This window comes from Galeopterus variegatus, unplaced genomic scaffold (assembly GCF_000696425.1).
Source record: "Galeopterus variegatus unplaced genomic scaffold, G_variegatus-3.0.2 Scaffold67, whole genome shotgun sequence".
NCBI lineage: Eukaryota > Metazoa > Chordata > Mammalia > Dermoptera > Cynocephalidae > Galeopterus > Galeopterus variegatus.
Genome location: NW_007726178.1, coordinates 1,104,896 through 1,124,370, shown reverse-complemented (window position 1 = coordinate 1,124,370; position 19,475 = coordinate 1,104,896). Strand labels below are relative to the sequence as shown.

Genomic DNA, 19,475 nt, shown 5'->3' with positions numbered 1-19,475 from the left:
AAGTGATCTTATCCAGTCCTATGGCCTTAAACATCATCTAGTGGATTCTGGTTCCAGGTAAGATGAAGTAAGCCCACTTCATCCTGTCTCTCCTACTGAACACAACTGTAAAACTGAATGGAATGCATAGAGCATATATTTGAAGACTCTGACAAGTAAACAATAACAGGCAACTGGGGAAGAAGATTAGAGTTCAAAGTACCATGAACAGGTTTTGAACTTATCATTTTTCCCCACTGGTATCCCCTAGCCTAAATGCTAAACAATCTGAAGTCCAGAAGAGGACATTGATCTGGGCAGAGAGAGCTCTAGGAAAAGACCCCTGGTTCTGGCTCACGTAGCAGGCAAGGAACTCATAATGCTCAGAGAGAGTGCAAAACCCTCTGTTTTATTTTATTTTATTTTTTCTCCTCTCCATTCTCTCACACTTCAGCTCCCAAGCAAGACAGAAGCAACAATGGCAGAGGCCACTTGCAATGGGAGTCCATAGGAGCCAAAATTCTGAGGGAGGAGAATCTTTGCTATGTTTGGAGTTGTGATTTTCAAGAGAATGGGAAAATCTCTTTTGATTATTTTTTTCCTCTCTCTCTCTCTGTCTTCCCACTGCCTGGTTCCAGACATGAGGTAGTACAGGGCAACAGAGGTAGTACAGGGCAACTAAATCTCCATCTTCCTGGCTGAAGGTCCAAAATGGAGGAGATTCAAGTATCTAGAAAGGACTGAAGAGATCCCAGAGATGGAAACGCTTTTAAAAGTGAACACATTAAGTTGTTTCAGAACTTCTGGGCTCATCCCCAAGCTGTGCATTTGTGAATCTGACTCTATCCCCAGTTTACAAAAGCATTTCAGAACTGAACTAAGATAGTCTATTCCCAGGTCCCAAATTTGTCAATGGGTGGCATACATGCAGGAAAGATCTGAATAGCCCTCTAAATGTGTTGGAAACTGAACTGATATTGAAACCATAGCCCCCAGAAATTTGGCTGGATCCTTTGAACTGAACCTAACAAGGTCTGCTAAAACAAAATATCAACATTTTTCATAGGATTTAAACAAGACCCAGAATCTCTTAATATAATGTTCAAAATTTCCATAGTGTAATCCAAAATTTTTCACATATAAAGAACCAGAGGTATATCAACATGCATGAAAGAAGACAACCAACAGGTACCAATATGGAGATGACACAGGTGTTTGAATTAGCTGACAAAGACTTAAAGCAGTTTTTATACAAATACTCCAACAAACAAATTCAAATACCTTTGAAACAAATGGAAAAATAGAAATTCTCAGAAAACAAAAAAAACATATAAAGAAGACCCTCATGGCATTTAAAACTGAAAGATATAACTAAAGTTTTAAAAACTCACAAGATAGAATCAATAACAGCTTGGAGATAACAGAAATCAGTGAACTTAAAGATAGATGTATAGAAATTATCCAATCTGAACAGAGAGAAAAAAGATTGAGCAAAAATAAACAGAGCCTTAGGCACTCAAAGGACAATAACACAAGATCTAATTCACATCATCGTAGTTGCAGAAATAGAGAAAGTGTGTGGTGATGAGAAGATCATTGAAGAAATAACGGCTGAAAATTTCCCAATTTTTGTAAAAGACATAAGCCCACAGATTCAAAAAGTTCAATGAATCCCAAACAGGGTAAAACCAAAGAAATACAATTCAAATGTGTTCATAATAAAACTGCTGAAAACTAAAGACAAAAAAAAAATGTTTTTGAAAGAAGCAAGGAATAGAGAGGCTTCAAGAATGACACTCATGCTTATAATTTTGAAAATTAAATGAATCGGAATGTCATTACTGAGAGAAGTAATAGAAAAACAGTAGGTTTCAGAGGGAAGATGATGAGTTTTAGTTTGAAGGGTCTTCAGTACACACAGCTGGAATCATCCAAGAAGAAACTGAAAATTAAAAATTGGAGCATCAAGGAAATTCTGAGCTGGAGATATGGATTTGAAAGTCATCATTGTAACTGAATTTGTGGAAACAGCACAGAGAGTAAGAAAAGAATATAGCCTTCAGTTAGGCTATGCAGCAACAACAACAAATCTTAAAATCTCAGTGGAATAAGATAAGATTCTGTTTCTGTTCACAGCATAGCCCAGTGCAAGTCATGTAGCCTCCACCATCCTGTAGCCTTGCCAACTGGAGTACATGCTTTTCAACTTCAACACGGCTGGGGAAGACAAGCAATGTGTATTTCCACTCACCTTCCATTGGCAAGAATTAGTCCCATGGCCCCAATCCAAGTACAAGAGAAGCTGTCAAAGATAGTATTCCTGTGTGTCCAGCAAGGGAAAATGGTGTGGTGAACACATGGCAATGTGTTCGTCACAAGGGCCAAAGGCAGATCCTTATCAACTTAGCCAAACAACCATGAGATAGAAGTATAGACAAAATGTGCCCACCTTGTCTTCTAATGAGTTCATTTCTGACTTTTAATAGTTTGGAATAGAAATAAAATTAAAAAGAATTATTTTCAAATACCCACATCTAATATTCACTTAAACTTGGTTCCTGGTCTAAATCTGTTCTTCACCCGAAATATTCATTTAATCTCTTGGATATCCATGTTCCTACGACATCAGCATCTTTGTAGAGTCCTTGGTTCTAACACTTTATGATTCTCTCTATAATGTTCCTCTCTAATATTATACCTCAGGAATGCAATTGCCACACAAAACTAAAACTGAGCTCTTGAAATAACCCTTCTCCACACCTTTGAACAACTGTGAGTCTTCCCTCCCATGATTTCCATGAGGTTTTTCTCCAATACAAATGTAAAAGAATGTAATGCGATAGGTCATTCTGAGGAAAGGTATATTTCCATATGCATACCCTTACTTCGATTAACATATAAATTATTTTATTTCAGGTAATGAAAATAGGAATAAAACTAATTTCAGTTATTCCATTTATTCTTATAAATATTTTTTGGATGCCAACTATGTGCAAGCACTTTTTAAGGCAATGATGATAGAGAGGTAAACAGGACAAAGTCCCAGCCCTTGTAGGAACTAGGTTTTCTCATGGAGAAATAAACAAATATGTATATGATATCAGGTAGTGATGACTACTAAAGAGAAAAGTAAAGCAGAACAAGGAAAGAGTGATGAAGAATATTGGTGCCATCTTACATAGGATGGTCAGGCGCCTCTAGTAGAAGGTGACACCCAGTACATTGTTTGCATGAAGTGAGGAGTGAGCTATGCAGGGATCTGTGTAAAGGGGATGCCAGTTGGAACAATCAAAAAGGGCAAAGACCCTGTGGCAGGAACAAGCTTGGCAAGAAGGCCAGTGTGGCCCGAGCCAAGAGTGGCCGGCATCAAGACCAGAGAGGCAGATTATACAGGGCCATGTAGGCTTGGGAAAGGAGTTCAAGTTTTGATCCATGTGTGATGGGAAGTTATAGAGCAGGTAGGTGATATGATCTTGTTTACATTGTTAAAAAAAAACTCACTTTGGTGCTAGGTGGAGAATTGACTTTAATGCACAGTCAGAGATCAGTTGGGATGCTGTAGCAGTTGTCCAGGTGGGCACTAGTCCATTGCAAGTAATATGAAGAAGGAAAAGCCCAAAGCCTGCTGGAAGGAGCCTGAGTCTGGGAGATCCATGTTCCCAAACAGTAATAATGTGCTGAGATACAAGGTGCTGCTCTAATGGGTATGTGTACACAGTGTTGTGGGAGTGCTGCGGAGGAGCAAGCACCTAAATGGGCCTGTGGGAGTCAGGAAAACCATTATAAAGAATGAATACCACATTGCCTGGCACACAAGCATGGAAATGGCATTCTGAGAAGAAAAACTGGAAAGTTATTAATATAGGAAAGAGCTTATTCTTTTGTATTTTGTCAAACTTGATTTTTATTATTTATTTATTTATTTATTCATTTATTCATTTATTTTTTGCAGCTTAATGGAAGAAAAAAACCTCATAATAAAGGAATTTGAGAAGATACCTAAGCCAGGAGTAAGTTTTAGATGATCCAGAGTTTGTTAAATACAAGAGGATTCAAACATCTATTTTTATAAGTATTAATGTTTATCATGCAACCATACCCTGAAACATTTAAAAGTTCAAAAAGTCTTACCTATGGATGATGCTAAAAGGAAATCTACATAACTTCTGGAGTCAAAATAAGTGATGCCTATTATAAGCTTTAGCTCTTTGGCATCTAATTTAAGCTGTGCTTAGCTAGACAATATCTGCTTCATTTCCAGAAGAAAAAAATATCCTGTGGTTAACATTTAAAAAACATTATTTTTGCTGTAGCTATTACCCTCATAGCTTTCTGAACATCTCAAGCTATTATGGGAAATTTTTGTAGAGAACATGTATCATTTATCTATTCCTGCATAACAAACTGTCCCAAAACTTAATAGCTTAAAACAATAACCATTTCTTATTTTTCAGAGTTCTGAATTCTTCTGGTCTGGGCTAGCCAGGTTGGGGCTGGGTGGCTTAGGATGGCTTCGTTTGTTTGTCAGCCAGTTGGCAGTCTAGTTGGTCTAAGGTCACATGTCAGTAGTTGGTCATGTGATGGTGGAAGGGTTTCCAGCCTCAAAAGAGGGCAAACAAACTCAAAACAAAACTTAAAGAACTCAAGAACTTTTTGAGCCTCTGCTTAAATCAGTTTTGGTAATATCCTATTGGTCAAAATAAGTCAATGGCCAAGTCTAGAATCAAGAAATAGAGAAGTAGGCCCTACCTACCTCTTAAAGAAAAGAATTGCAAGGTCACCTTGCAAAGGGCATGCATACCCTAGGGAATAGGAGGAATTTGTGGCATTTTTTGTGATCTACCTTAGTAAGTAAATAGAAAGATGATCGTCCTTTGCATTGCTTCCACCTTCTGCATGGTTACATTTCAAAGGTGCGTTGGTTGTAGTTTAATTCCAAGGCCAGACCACAAACTGTTTAGCGCAGAGTAAAATACTATTATTTCTATATAAGTACACCTAACCACCATTTGCAGCACAGACTTTATGGCAAAAAGTGTTTTGAATTTTAGTTTCAGATCATAGGATTAGTAACTTTATTCTCTCCCAGCAGCAGTGGAAGGAGAGGGAGATGCAGAAAGCCCAGAGCAGGCTAAATGGATCCATCCACTTAGACCTAAGTAACATGTAGACTTTCTGAGTATAAGAAGATTTCCCTCCTATAAGTCAAACACTCCCCAGATAATCAGATATGGGAAACAAAAATCTATTTGGGTCTGGGGGTAGATGGCATTTGGGGAGAATATGTATGAGTTAGAGATAATTAAATTAATTAGAAAGTGGGGGATTAAGGAGCACAAAGAGTTGGGTATTCCGGATGTGAACTCCCTTTTCTTTACTTCCCATGAGTGATGCCGATTAACCATAAGCCAGATATTCAAAGATCATTTGCATCTGATTTGTCAAAATCAGCTACTAGAAAACAAAGCTACTGGAAAATAGCCTGGACATTTTCATTAATGCCTTTTGGTATGAAATAAAAATTAACTCAGAAAAATGAAACTTGTAAATTATAGGAGGATGAAAAAGAGCACTAGTAAAAAAAATAAGAATTCAGATCTCATGTAAAATGTTTAATTATACATGCAGTATAATTTTCATGCCTTTTTTAAAGATGGCAGAAATCATAAATTGCATTTAACTTTGTGAGAAATCATTCATGAACCTTGAAACAAATAAAATCAAAATGGTGAGTAAATTTTTAATATAGTTTTTAGGTCGATAAATGTTTGCTTAGACTTTGTAATCTAATTATTTTCATGACTTTTAAAGGAAATGGAAAAGAAGATGAAAATATTGAGAGAAAGCACTGAAGAATTACGTAAGGAAACAATGCAGAAGAAATTAGAAATTAAAAATTTACGAGAAGATTTGACATCTAAGCAAAAGCAATTACTAAAGGAACAGAAGGAACTAGAAGAATTGTTGGAACATCAGGTCGTGCTAAAGGTGTGCCGCTTATAGATTATAATTATTTAAAAGTTGTGCCTGCATGGATGTAAAAACGCATGGTTATCAAGATTAACTACATAGGTTTGACAAACAGGGGTATTGTCACACAACCTGAAATGTTCTGAATTGAGATTGATCAAACTAAACCTAGGCTCTGGGAATTCACAAAAGACTAGGATGTTTTGTAGCATCACTCTAATTTAGAGCCCTGACCATGGGAAAAGGCTTCTCCAGACCTCACCAAACATTTTTCAGTATTAGAAACAAGTATCACAGTCAATTGCTCCCTTGAAGAACAACCAAATGTCTTGACCTCTCATGTATATTGTTTTGTATTACCTTATCCTTATCTGTTTGATTCCACTCCACTTCCTCTCACCATAAAAGTGCTAAGGAGCCTGTGTTTATCTTTTAGGAAACAATGAATTAAACTTTATTTTAGTTAGAAAAATTCATAACTCTCAAAACAATTTAACCTAGAATTGTTTGAAAAACAACAACATCTGAGACTCACTGGCTTACAGGATAAACATGATGCTCTTTGACCTTTTTCCTGAGAAGTCTTACAGTAGTCGGCTGAAATGTGCCCATCTGCTACCCAGAACATTGAAGCTGAGCAGAGAGAGATTTACCAAGAGCCCAGTGAAGCTTGAACTTCAGGCCTCTCATGTGTATGAACCTCTTCCAGGGTCCTGTACCTAATTTAGCATTTGTATTTTTTCTACTCTTTTTTCTTAAAAAAGGGCCCCCCAAATTGTACACGTTTCATTCAGCCTCACAAAATTTGGGTCTGCCCCAGGACTGCACAAGAGCCCCTCGAGAAATGTCTTACCCTCCCATACTGCACTGATGAGTTCAGCCTCCATGTGTGTGAGTTGCCCCAAGCCCCACAGTCCAGTGTGATCCTCAGGCAGGAAAGGGCTCTTCTGTAATCCCTTCCTTGTTCCTAAGACTCTTGAGGCTTAATGTGAACCTTCCATGAACCCACAGAGCATAATGGAAAGTGGTGTTGGACAAACTCAGCTTCTGGTCTTGGTTTTGCCACTTCCTAGCTATGCGACTGGGGAAAATTACTTAACTTCTCATAGCAGGAGTCTTAGGCAGGGTTCCCTACAAGCAGACCCTAAGACTAGTATTTATTGAGGAAGAGCTCTAAGGAAAATCCTGCAGGGGACTGAGGTAATCAGGACAAAACTGGGGAAGAAGCTGTGAGCCAAAATATGGTTTCAGGAGAACTCTAGTGTCAACATTACCCCATGGAGAATTCTAGATCATGAATTGTACCACAGAGACTCTTCTACCCAGAGGTATGGGGTATGGGCTGGTATATCGCCACATCAGTTAGTCATTGGCCACAGCCTGTTCCCCTCTTCCCTCCACCACTTCTCCCCGTTGCCTGACAAGACAGCTCTGCTCAGCCAGTGGCAATCTGATGGGGAAGAGATTAAGCATGAGCTGTCAGCAGTCAACCCCTGCAGCACGCAAGGATGGGTGAACTCCAAAAAGGGAATCTGAGCAGAGCAAAAACAGTATTCTTTACACCCAATTACCTCCTCTTTAAAATAGTAACAAATATAACTATGTTCTTAGGTCATTGCGAATACTGAATGGGATAATTAAAGCACACAGAGCAGATAGTAAGAATTCTATATACTGTAGTTCCTTTCTCTCTCCTACTTAATTTGCTTGTCTTAATTGCTTCTGGTCCAAGACTACATAATTTAATGTGATCCCATTTCTTTACTAGGATGAAGTGGCCCACCATCAAACCATTCCTGTACAAATAGGAAAAGAGATAGAAAAGACAACACGCAGAAAAGTGTATGGTTTAATATTTTTATTCTGAATCCCTCTCAGCCTACCCTCCCCCAAATTACGTGTACACACTAAAATGAGAGTAATATTCATGGGACACATTAAATTACTATTATAATTGTATATAGATCTGCTTTTATCCCTGTCTAGGTCGTGTATCTTAGGGTTTTGTTTTTTTTTTTTTAAAGAAAGCAGTACAGCAAATTCCTATCATTCATAGCACTTATTTTTGTCTTAATTATGGGTCAAGATTCTGTTTCCTACTTATAAATCATATCTTTATGGAGAACACCAATTGACTTTAGCAGAACTGCCAAGGAATATATTATTTGAACTGATTCGAATTTCATGGTCTAGAAGTATGTCAGCCAGCCAGCAGCCTAAAGCCCAGATGATAGTTACTCCCCACTGTGCCCCCCTGGCCTACACCTACTCATGTGTGTAACTCCCCCAGACATTCGGAGTAGATTTGGATGCAGAGGTCATTGAGGAAATGCTCGGGGTTTAGAGGAACCTAAAAAGATAAAGAAAAGTAAAGATACAAAAATTCAGGAGGAATAATATGATTGCTCTGGTGACTGATCTTAAAAGAATGGAAAACGAAGCAGGCAGTAGTAGTGGTTCTAAAAACCAAGCTCACCGCACCAAAGCTGAGAAATTCAGGTCAGTTCCCAGAGGCTGGTCAGGATGAGGGTTGAATCACAAGAGATAGTAGTGATTGGGATGTGGGGAGAAAGATTGGGATCTGGGCAAATCCCTGGCCTCAGGGGCACCCAGTGGAGAAACCCTCTAAGTCTCATTCATCTGTGTTCTTCAGCCACTTCTGTGATCATTGAATTTATCAGTAGCTCTTCTGCTATCTGGTTAGGAAGTGAGACTAGGTAAAGATAGTGTGGGTTCAAAGTAAAGCAAGTGTGTGTGCGTGCATACATGTGTGTATCCCTACAGAGAAATGGAGAAGAAAAAACTTGTCTTGGAGCACGTAGTCAAAGAGCTAAATGATGCCCTAAAGAAAATTGAAATGAAAGTTAGTGCTATAGTGGAAGAGAAGGAGGATGTAATAAAGGAAGTTGAAGGCAAACGAGCCTTACTTGAAATCAAAGAACGAGAATATAACCAGTTGGTCAAGCTACTAGAATTAACCAGAGAAAATGAAGCAACTTCACAAACTGAAAGGTTAGTTATATTTATGTGTGTTCTGTCACCTAAATTTTTCTTCAATTTATATTTGAGGATTCAGAATTTAATCTCAAACAGTTTTATGTTGATTTCATAAACTTTCAATAGAATTTTAAATCAATTTTACCATTAATAAAAAATATATTATCAAATAAAACATTTTTAAAGATTTTTCCATCCACTTGAATTATTGTTTTCCTTAATTCTCTGACCAGATTTTAAGGACAAAATCTGTTACATGTTGTAAGTTTCTGAAATGTGCCTCTGTAAAAGTATATCACTGGAGTGTGCTACATTCTCGTAGTTCAGGCATTTTACCAAAGTAATGGTATTTCTGAGGTAATCTTGGCATTTTCTCAATGGGAGCAATTTCATAGTGTGATTCCTTAGGAGAGATTTATTTCCTACTTATAAGTAAAATTTCAGGGAAATGGAGGCTTCTGTCTCTGCCAATCCATTATTACATTTGGTAGTTTTATGACTGCAGCTGTAAATGATGCCACCTCTCAAACCCAGTTGCTTTTGGCATGATTTACAATTTATGATCCTAACATGAGAATAGTTCTGCATGTATGTACAGACTATGCTGTGTTGATAAGTTTTGAAAAACTTGTAGGACAGCTCATGACAAATCACTTTCATTTTTTCCCTTTACCTGGAACAGAGGGATCTTGGATCTCAATTTCCGAAACAGCCTCATCGACAAGCAGAACTACCACGATGAACTTTCTCGTAAGCAAAGAGAGAAAGAACGAGATTTTCGAAATTTAAAAAAGATGGAGCTACTCTTGAAAGTGTCCTCGGATGCACTCATTCAAACTCAAGCAATGCATCAAAGGCTTCTACTAGAGGTGGGTGCTGTAAACCAGTCTGATTTCTAAGCTTAGTTCTGTCTTTTGTAGTAAAAATATTTTAGGAAGTTGTTTTTGCTATCAATAGAGAAAGAAGCAAAAAAGAAAAGTAATAGAGAAAAGGTAATTTTCAAATGCACTGAACCTGTTATAGAGTCTATAGTCCTATAATGTTTTTCAATCTCTTTTTGCTAGCCCAAGATTAGAGAAATGTCGTGTTTGGATCAGGCATGAGTCTGGCCAGGGGGTAACTGGGCCATCCAGTTCTGGAAGATTTAAAGGGATCACTGAAGGGTAACAGCTGAAAGAGTCAGATCCAACAAAATGTCATGGTAGACAATGACAGTTAAGGACCAGATCAGATCATGTAAATATAGGTGGTCAGTTGGTCTGCACCTCCAACTAGCCAAGAGCAATCCAGACTGAATGTCAGGCTACCTGGCTAATTCTGTGCAGTATCAGAGGTGTACCCCAGTTTGAAGAGGCTCAAGATGGCTGTTACCTTCTCACTACCTCTGTGTTCCCAAGTGAGGGGTTTAGTCCTGTTGCCTCTGACTTTTATCTCTCTTAGATGGTGCTCCCTGTGCTAAGTGACCAAACGCTACTACAAAGGCAGAGGATCCATGAGAGGGCTGGAGTCTTAGTCAGTGCTTCCTTTGGTGAAAAGGGGATCAGTCTCTGAGATTAAGCAGCCGGGTGTATAGAAACCTTACCCATTTTCTTCAGGACTGTCATGCTCCAGGACCTTATGGAGGTTCATGACCTCAGAAATTTAAACAGGAGTTTCCAACCATGGTAGACAGTTCTGATTCTAACCTATGCCTAGCTCTCTTCTTCTTCTGGGCACGTGGAAAGTTCATATTTCCTTGCACCCTTTGCGGTTGAGCAGGGTCATAGAACTAGTTCTGCCCAACAGATTATGGACAGAGGTGACACGTGTCACTTCCAGCCTGGAACATCTAATTACCAGTGTAAGTACCTCTAGCTCTTTTTCTCTGCCCTGTTGTAATTGTGGGAGTATGAAGATACTTCACAAAGTTCATGGAAATATGGAATTGAATGATAATACAATTCTTTCCATGATCTTTTTGAAGAACCCTCATATGTGATGAAATGGAGGGGCTGCAACATGGGAGCAGCCAGAAATGCTGAGCCAAGAGTGGCCTTAAGGAGTCATCTTGATTGGCCACAGGCTTTGTAAGAAATAGCTTTCATTATTCAAAGCCATGATGTTTGAGGAGTGATTATGTCTGTAGCGTAACTTAGCCTGTCCTAACTGAAAGACCAACCTTAAGCAAGGAGTGAAAAAATTGGTTAGGGTTATGAGTGTTACAGTCGACTAGCACTTTGTCTTGCTGTCAGATGGCACTCATAATCTTTTTTTTTTTTTTAATTTTCTATCTCAGTGAGGCAAAATGTGTTTTTACTCTGTTGTAAAACAAATAGAATAGTTATTTATGTTTCTTATGTATTTTAATAGTTTTATTGCCATTCCAGCAGGTAGATTGATTTTTATAACTCAAATATCTCTTTAACTCTAGTAATGCTTTTTGTCTTAAAAGTTTTTGTCTAATATTTTTACAGTAATATTAGTTACATAGCTTTTGGGGGGTTAGATTTTGCATGGTATTTCCCTTCCCACTTATTTACTTTCATTCTTTCTATGTCCGTATTTAGGTATGTCTCTCCTACACAGCACATATTTTTCAAAATCTGGTGTGATAAGTTCGGCCTTTTAATTCTTGTATTTAGACCAAAAATTAACACTTAATACAATTGTGGATATACTTGAACTTATATCTATGGCATTACTATTACTTTATCTTGGTCCTATCTGTTTTATGTTTTATTTTCTCTTCTATATTTACTTCTTTAGGATTAATGAAAGTTTTATTTTGTTCTGTTTTCCCTGTTTTAAATACACATTAGTTTTGCATTCTCTTCCACTCTTTGGGTGGTACCCTAAAGAATAGTAAGTCAAGGATAACTGTTATAGAGTTCAGTATAAATTAATACTTTTACTGCTTTCCAGACAACGTTAGAACCTTTGAGGATTTTAACTCTATTTACCTTTGCAACTCTTATGCCTTCGAACATATTTTTAATCCAACTTTCAAGTTATTCTTGTTGGAAGCATTGGTTTACTACAAGCTGCTCCATCTTAGCCCAGACTCTAGCACATTAATATTTTAATTTGTTTTATTTATTTATTCTTGGTGGTTGGCTGGTACAGGGATCCAAACCCTTGACCTTGGTGTTATCAGCACCAACCTCTCCCAAGTGAGCTAACCAGCCAGCCCCCACATTAAGATTTTAAGTTGTAACTTTGGGAAAACACAGACCCTGTGGACACCCTACCTTAGTTATAATGAGATTTATGTTAATAGCAGGTATAATATTTATTCAAAGTATTGGTAGAAACCTAGATTTGATGAGTAGGAGACTCTTAAAACCAGCAGGTATTGCTTGTATTGACAAAACAATCCCTGTTTATTGACCAAATAACCATTTAGCAAGATTTCTTTAAACAATACAATAAAAATTATTATTGCCTTTAATAACCAATTTTGGTGAATTCAGTATTAAATTGTCTGTTAAATATGTTTCTAATGCTGAATCAACAAAGTATTCCCTTAAAAGTGAAGAGTCAGGTAACTTAAATAGAAATGGTAGGATAATTTATCACCTAAAGTAGTACTTCTTAGTGATCTCAAAAAATGGTTATACGTTGATAAAAGTCACAAGATTGGTTCTAAAACATGATACACACTAAACAGACTTAAGTTTGCCTCTACCAGAAAATTTAGATTAAGTACCATAGGAAGGACACACAAACAATATAAAGTGTAATTCCACTAGTTCCACTTCCAGTTAAAATATAAAATGTGATGGGCCATGGTTCCTAACATAACAGCCAGGGGAAAAAAATGGATAAAGCAAAAGTCATGTATTTTTAAAAGACATATGAGAGTTGTGGGAAGTAAATTCCATGAAGGTACAATCACTTCTCGGTGAGCAGAGATGGTTGGCCTTCTCCCTCCCTGACATACTTGCTAAGTGTAGGCATGGGCAGGTGGAAGATGAACCTGCCACAGGCAGAGAGGCTTTGCTGGGGTTAAGGAAAAATCATCAGAACTTTTTTGTTGTTTTGTTTTTGAGGGCAGCTCGCTGGTATGGCAATCCGAACCCTTGGCCTTGATGTTACTAGCACCATGCTCTCCCAAGTGAGCTAACTACCAGCCTAAACCATCAAGTCTTTTAATGGCCATGTTTGTTGGCATGACAAAATGGAATCTGGAGGATTCCTTAGTCAAAAACATCATACTTTCATATAATAATATTACACATTACAGTACCCCTCTGCATTTAAACATGACTCTTATTGACTTCCATTCAGCACTGAAAAGAAATAAGACTGCATATCTGCATTTTAAGACAGTGGCTCCAGGGGTTTTGCTCTGACATTCACAATCATGTTTTAAGGATCAGAATATCATGAGTCTATAAAGTTATTCTCTTTCTAAACATAAGACCATGTCCAAGATTGTGAAAACAACAAAATCCTCTTACCAACAAAATATGACACTTTCTTAGGCTACAAATTTTCTTTATTTATAGTTTTCTAGAGATTTCATCTCTCTGCTCTGACTTAAAAGTGGTGCATTTTTCTCTCTTCATGACTTATTTCCAGTGTTCAAGGCAATTGTGCCAACATACTATATTGAGGAGAGCTTCAGCTTAGAGTAAAGCAGGTCAGGTTTAGCACCTAGATCCATTGAACTTCCTATGTTAGGTGTTTCCAAATCTTTGAACTGGGATTATTGCAAAGAATAAAAGTGATCGCAAATGTTAAAGTGTGTTGTTCCAAGAAGGTAAATATTGCTTTCCTTCCTTTCTACACATGAACTTTTTCAAAAGCTAAGAAAATCTTGTGGAAAATTTCAAGGCCTTAGGATAAGACTATGAGTATGGCTATTTCATTCCTACAGTGAAGACTGCATCATCAGGTCCTACTGGTGAACCTCAGAAATGTCAATACCCTCTCAACGTTACCTGAATGACTGCAACTGCCCACCAGCTGTTCCCCATAGGTCCTGTTGATTCCATGTCCAATCCATCCTCAATTTTGCTTCCTAATTAATATTCTTAAGTGATACACTCATGTGTCACTCACCTGATAAAAACTTCCAATGGATTCTCATTTCACATAATCATAGGATGAAAGAATTGAGAGGAACCTGAAAGATCATATGGCCTACTCAAGGCAAACAGGTTTCATCTCAAGTATCAGCTTCATTCATTTGGTGGTAGCTCCCTACAGTGACTATGTTGCAAAGGATTCCGAGGCCCAGTGCTGGCTTGTCAGATAGGAGCTCTGTCCCAGGCATAAAAAGATTTTCCATGTATTTCCTATTCCTAATCAAGTCCTCTTGTTATCAAGTACTATTCCTTCAGCTGATTCTTTTGGTATATCTTCATACCCTAAGTAACATGCTTATAACACTGCTACTTGAGTTTTCAGTTTTAGACCTAATCTTTGTACTTGTCACTATAAAAGATGAGGATTTGGCTCTCCTCTAGTCCCCTGTTCAACACACACACATTTCTTGTCCCTCCAATATTCTCATGTCGTAACTTTGATAGTTCAGAATTTGGTGTTTACATTATTATGAATATGGAAAAGTTATTCACACCTGAGCCATTCCCAGGAATTTATAAACACCATGTTTTTCACTTGCATAGTTTTCTGTGTGCTTATGATTAGTTCAACCCCAAACTGTTCTCCAATTGTATAAATTTCCTCTCAGTATGATAAACACATTTGATAGTCTATTTAATCTTCTTGAAGAAATCATTTCTGAGCCTTGTCAATGACCTCTAGCCAAAGACCAACAGAAACACACCCGTAGTTGAATGAGTTGCGTTTATTACACATTGTGGCAAGGGAGAACACACCCCATGGGGAATTGTAGGGAGTTTCAGAGGAGGAGATTTTAAAGAATTTATAGGACTTGGGCTTGTGTTATATGATTTGGGGGATAGTTTAAGGAAATAGGTCTTTACCCTGAATTTGGATAGTGTCAGGAAATGAGAGTAATTCTGTGATGGACTATCTTAATAAATCTTAGCTAAAAAGATAAACAACTAGTTGGGGGCTAAAGTTATAAATGGTAAAGAAGGCTGTAAGTGGAGAATGTTTTGTGGCTTGGACAATGTTTATATTTTTTTCTGTGTTCAAACACAGTTATGGAATGGTCTTGTTTTTGTCTTTGTCCATCATGATCACAGAGTGGCTTTGTCTGAAGTTGATGTTCTGTGAAATTATGTTCAACAGGAAAACACCAAGGCCCAGCTGTGAGTGCCAGGCCAGCTCCTGGATATCAGGGGCTGCTTTCTTGGCCTCTTTCTTTTTAGAAACTTTCCTCCAAAATTTGGTGGTCCTCAGCTATCTGCTTATATTTAAGCATTGGGACACTATAAAGCTAATTGGAAGCTGTCTCTGGGGGTGAGGCTTGTAGCTATAGGTTGATCTGGCTGGACACAAAATATATAAAGAATGGCCCTTGACTGAAGAGGAGCTTGCAGTAGGATGCCCACAAGTCGTTCAGATTTTAACAAATAAAAACGATTTATATTATGACACTACTAGCTATTAAGTTCACAAAATAGCACTAATGAATATAAAACTAACAGAAATTTAAATGTATTAAAATCCTCTTTCTTCATGTTCAAGAAGAATCTATGTTTCTGTCCTAGTACAGTTTCAGTGGGAGACTAACTCCTTCTTTGACTTCATGACATAATTAGCCCGGCCAATGCCCACAGCTGGCAGTACTTGAAAATAGGAGCAAGTCAGGCCATTCACTCCCAGACCAAGTGAACATTTCAGACTTGCATGCAGTTCAGGATGGAAAGAGATAAAAGGTAAGCGTGAAGAACTCCACCTATTTTTCAGAATTTATGTTCCCCCAGAGACAGGTGGGAGGAAAAAAATCAAGTATCCAAGTTCTAATTATGTGGTCTGAGGAGATTTGAGGTATTTGCCATTACTTTTGACCCTAAATTGCACATATTGGCAGGTTTTATAAGCTTACTTGTTTTAGTTCTTTTTTTTGGTTTTTATAGTACAGCATTTCACACTTTAAAACTGTTTATTGTAACCAAACAATAGAAAAGTGTATAGTAAGAAATAAGCATCTTCTGCTCCCCACCTGTACTTTAAATGCTACTCTCCAGGGGGCTTTAGCTGACGTAGTAGCTGGTGAGTGTGCTCTCATCATATTTTCTGCCAAAACCTTATAAACTCTCCTGGACCCAGTTAGCATTCATGTACAGGTTTGCCTACACTTGGGAGCAGAGCATGAGGAGTGACCCACTCCTGGCCCACCCGTCACAGAGAACCAACAGGGACCCTGGACGTTGGCTGGCTTCCTCTGTCCAGGAGGGCTTAACGCAGCTTTCCAGAAGGAGAAATCAAGCTCTTCCTTGCTGACTTTGTGCCTCTTCCATGAAGTCTCCCCCGATGACTCAAGTCTACTTTGAGCTCACCCTTTTCTGATCCGTTATAGCAATTATCTGTTCATTAAAACCAGAAAATCCTGTATATTGTTATATTTGTCTCACAAGACCATGTTTCATCTTCCTAGTACGTGCTTCTCAACAGCTAACTCTCCATGGTAGGAGAGGCCCTGGGAAGCAGGACGTCACTGGGCACCTGGGAATACAGAAGGTGCCACTGAAGATACCGATTCACGGATGATGGGGCATCCAAAGATACACTTTAGTTACTTTAAAATAGCAACATGACCCTCAGAAAGGTTTTGATAGGTGACCTTTAAACACTAAACAGTCTGATATTCCCTTGTTGAGAGACGTTTTAGCCAGTATTCAACCTTGGGGCCTAGAAGTACATGCTGTCATAGTGGGAAATAAGCCACATCAGATTGGAATCATTTGCTTTTGTCATAAATAAGCAACTCTAAACGTGCTGTAAGTCAAGTAGGCCATAAAGCACCCCAAGATGACCCTTCCTGTAGCCTGGGATGGTGCCCCTTCCTCCATCAGCTGCCACATGTCCTCCTCCTCTCTCTGCTCTCTTCCTCATCATAAAGAATCTGACATGCTTATTCCTCATAGGGCAACAAAGCCTGGCAGAATGAGACGTTGTTCTCTCCCTGAAGTACTCTAACACAGGGCAAAAGTACAAGCCAACACAACAGAGGTGTAATGATAAAATTTTAGGTATCAACAAAAAAATTAAGAGGCTTTTCTTTTGTGTAAGAACTTTCCAGGGCTGGCCAGTTAGCTCAGTTGGTTAGAGTGTGGTGTTATAACACAAAGATCAAGGGTTCAGATCCCCTGACAGTCCAGCTGCCAAAAAAGAAAAGAAAAACTTTCCAGCTACTCATCAAACTATTATGTATAAGCAGTGAACCATTCCCATGGTTATTAATAAGTGGCTTCTATTTTTTCTTTAACTTATAGGATTTCATAAATGAACTCACATTTTCCAAGTATAACTATCGCTTGAATAGTCATGTTATACCCATGTTTCCAAGTGCTGAGTCATGAGTTAGCGAGGCAGGATAACACCATGTTAAAATCATGTGCTCTGAGTCTAACTGCCTGCACCTGTACCATGGAGGCAAGTTGCTGAAATGTGTTCATGCTTCATTCTCTTCATCTGTACAATTAGAGATAATAATATTACCTACCTTATGGGGTTATTGTAAGGATTAAATTAAATCAGACATATGAGCACTTAGAACCTTGCCAAACACTTAGTCAATGTTCAATAAATGCTAGCTATTATTAGTAAGGTTTATTTTATTTCTAAATTAATGATAAATATTTGCAGCTGGTGAATTATAGATTTTTGGCAAGTCTTCATATTTTAGTTTGCAAAGACTTTATAAAAATATTCAAATAATAGGCAGTTTCTGTAAGATTGAGTATCATGATTTGCCCATCATTTTCAAAAAGTATGGGATAGGGATGACTACATGGCATTGAAGATGTCTCTCTTATATGAATGCCTGCTTTCAATTTTGATTTCCAGATGGATGCGATCCCTAAAGATGGTTCTACATTAACCGAGAGAAGAAGAGAACTCCACAAGGAAGTTGAAGTAGCTAAGAGGAATTTGGTCCAACAGGTTAATATCAACTTTCATTTAATCTTCTATCTAAGAATGGCTAATACAAAAGTGATGTTGTGTTTTTAACTGTGTTCCACAAAACCTCATTAGAGTATGATCCTGCTTAATATGGGCCTATTTCTTCATCTCACGGTCTACTCCTAACTCCCTCCAAAAAAGAGTGTGTTTGAACTGGCAAAAAATACAAACTAATGAGATTTAAAAATAAAAGAGCCATTGATTACATTGAAAGTAAACAAATATTTCACCAATGCCTAATTAAAAAATTTCAAATTTTGTTTATTAAAGCTACTGTTGAAGTATTTAAAACATGCTTTGATGTCTCTTTTCTTACAGTTGCTTTAAAATGTAGTCTGAATAAGAAAAAGTTCTGTCATGTTAACCTAGTAGTTTAAACATTTTTTTTATAAAATAAAAAAATTGGAGCTCAGACAGTGGAGTTACTTTGTTTTATGTTTTAATAAAGTAAATTCTACACAGGAAAAAAAAAGGTAGTCTAAGATACTAGCTATATTGTGTTCATTCAAACAAATAAATACTATTATTATGTTGTGTTTTTCAAAAGAAAATTCTATCAGAAGCTGAATCTAAGTTAGTAGAATATCAGCTTGCAGAAGAAAACAATCTTTTAAAGGAGCAAGAAAACATACGAGAGCTGGTATTCAACCTTGTTCATCTGACTCAAATCAAAATTGATGAAAGGGAGCAAAAGTCTAAAGATTTCCTGAAAGCTCAGGTAACTGCGTTTTTATAACCACTCATTAATTACTCCAAGAGTTCAGGGTAGCCTCATTTTAATGCAGTGCTCATTAGAAAACTATAATTATAAGTCTCCTTCAAGTTCCAATGACTGTAAATCTTTCCTAAATGAGACTCAGTCATACACTGAAAAATAGTCCCAGGATTCAAATAGCAATAGTCAACAAATCTAGGAGGAAAAAGAAATCAATGACAATAAGCAGATAAGGTAATTTGAGCTGATGGCAATTTCAGTAAGAGTAAGGTGGGTACCTCCAGTGGGCAGGGCTGGCAGCTGCATAGGCACAGGTATCATCTGGGATTCACTACCATCGCACATTCCACTGTGATTTGCCTAGGAACAACTCAAGAGCAGTAGCATTCAACAGCTCTCTCTCCCATGTTCATCAAGCCAGCATCATTTAAACCAATGCCAGGATATCCTTAGTTACTGCTTCACTCCATGTTTTTTTCCTGGGCTCTCACAAAGTGCCAGAGCTCACCCAGTGCAACATCCCAAAACAAAAACAACCCTTCTGTCATGATAGTTAAAATCCTAACATTAGAATCATTTATTCCGCATAAGGAGTGTGTCCAATTATGTCCAGAAGTTCACTGTTAAAAATGATGACATGTAACTAAAATAGAATACCTGAATTTACGTGACCCATATGTTGGCTGTTTCTAAGTGCAACCTGTGTTCTCATTCTAAGTAAGTGTTTACATGGAGATGGCATTTCTTCTTGTTCCCCAGAAAGAACTCA

General features: G+C 37.8%; 1 protein-coding gene across 1 annotated transcript in view; it reads left to right on the top strand.

Moving 5' to 3' along the window:
* Positions 1-19,475, top strand: part of CCDC146 (coiled-coil domain containing 146) — a 101,601-nt gene that overhangs the window by 65,929 nt on the left and 16,197 nt on the right. The window contains exons 4-10 of the mRNA XM_008577552.1: positions 3,932-3,989; positions 5,791-5,967; positions 7,718-7,791; positions 8,734-8,961; positions 9,629-9,815; positions 17,875-17,970; positions 18,539-18,709. Of these exons, the coding sequence (XP_008575774.1) occupies positions 3,932-3,989; positions 5,791-5,967; positions 7,718-7,791; positions 8,734-8,961; positions 9,629-9,815; positions 17,875-17,970; positions 18,539-18,709 (991 nt within the window). The remainder of the gene's footprint in view (positions 1-3,931; positions 3,990-5,790; positions 5,968-7,717; positions 7,792-8,733; positions 8,962-9,628; positions 9,816-17,874; positions 17,971-18,538; positions 18,710-19,475) is intronic.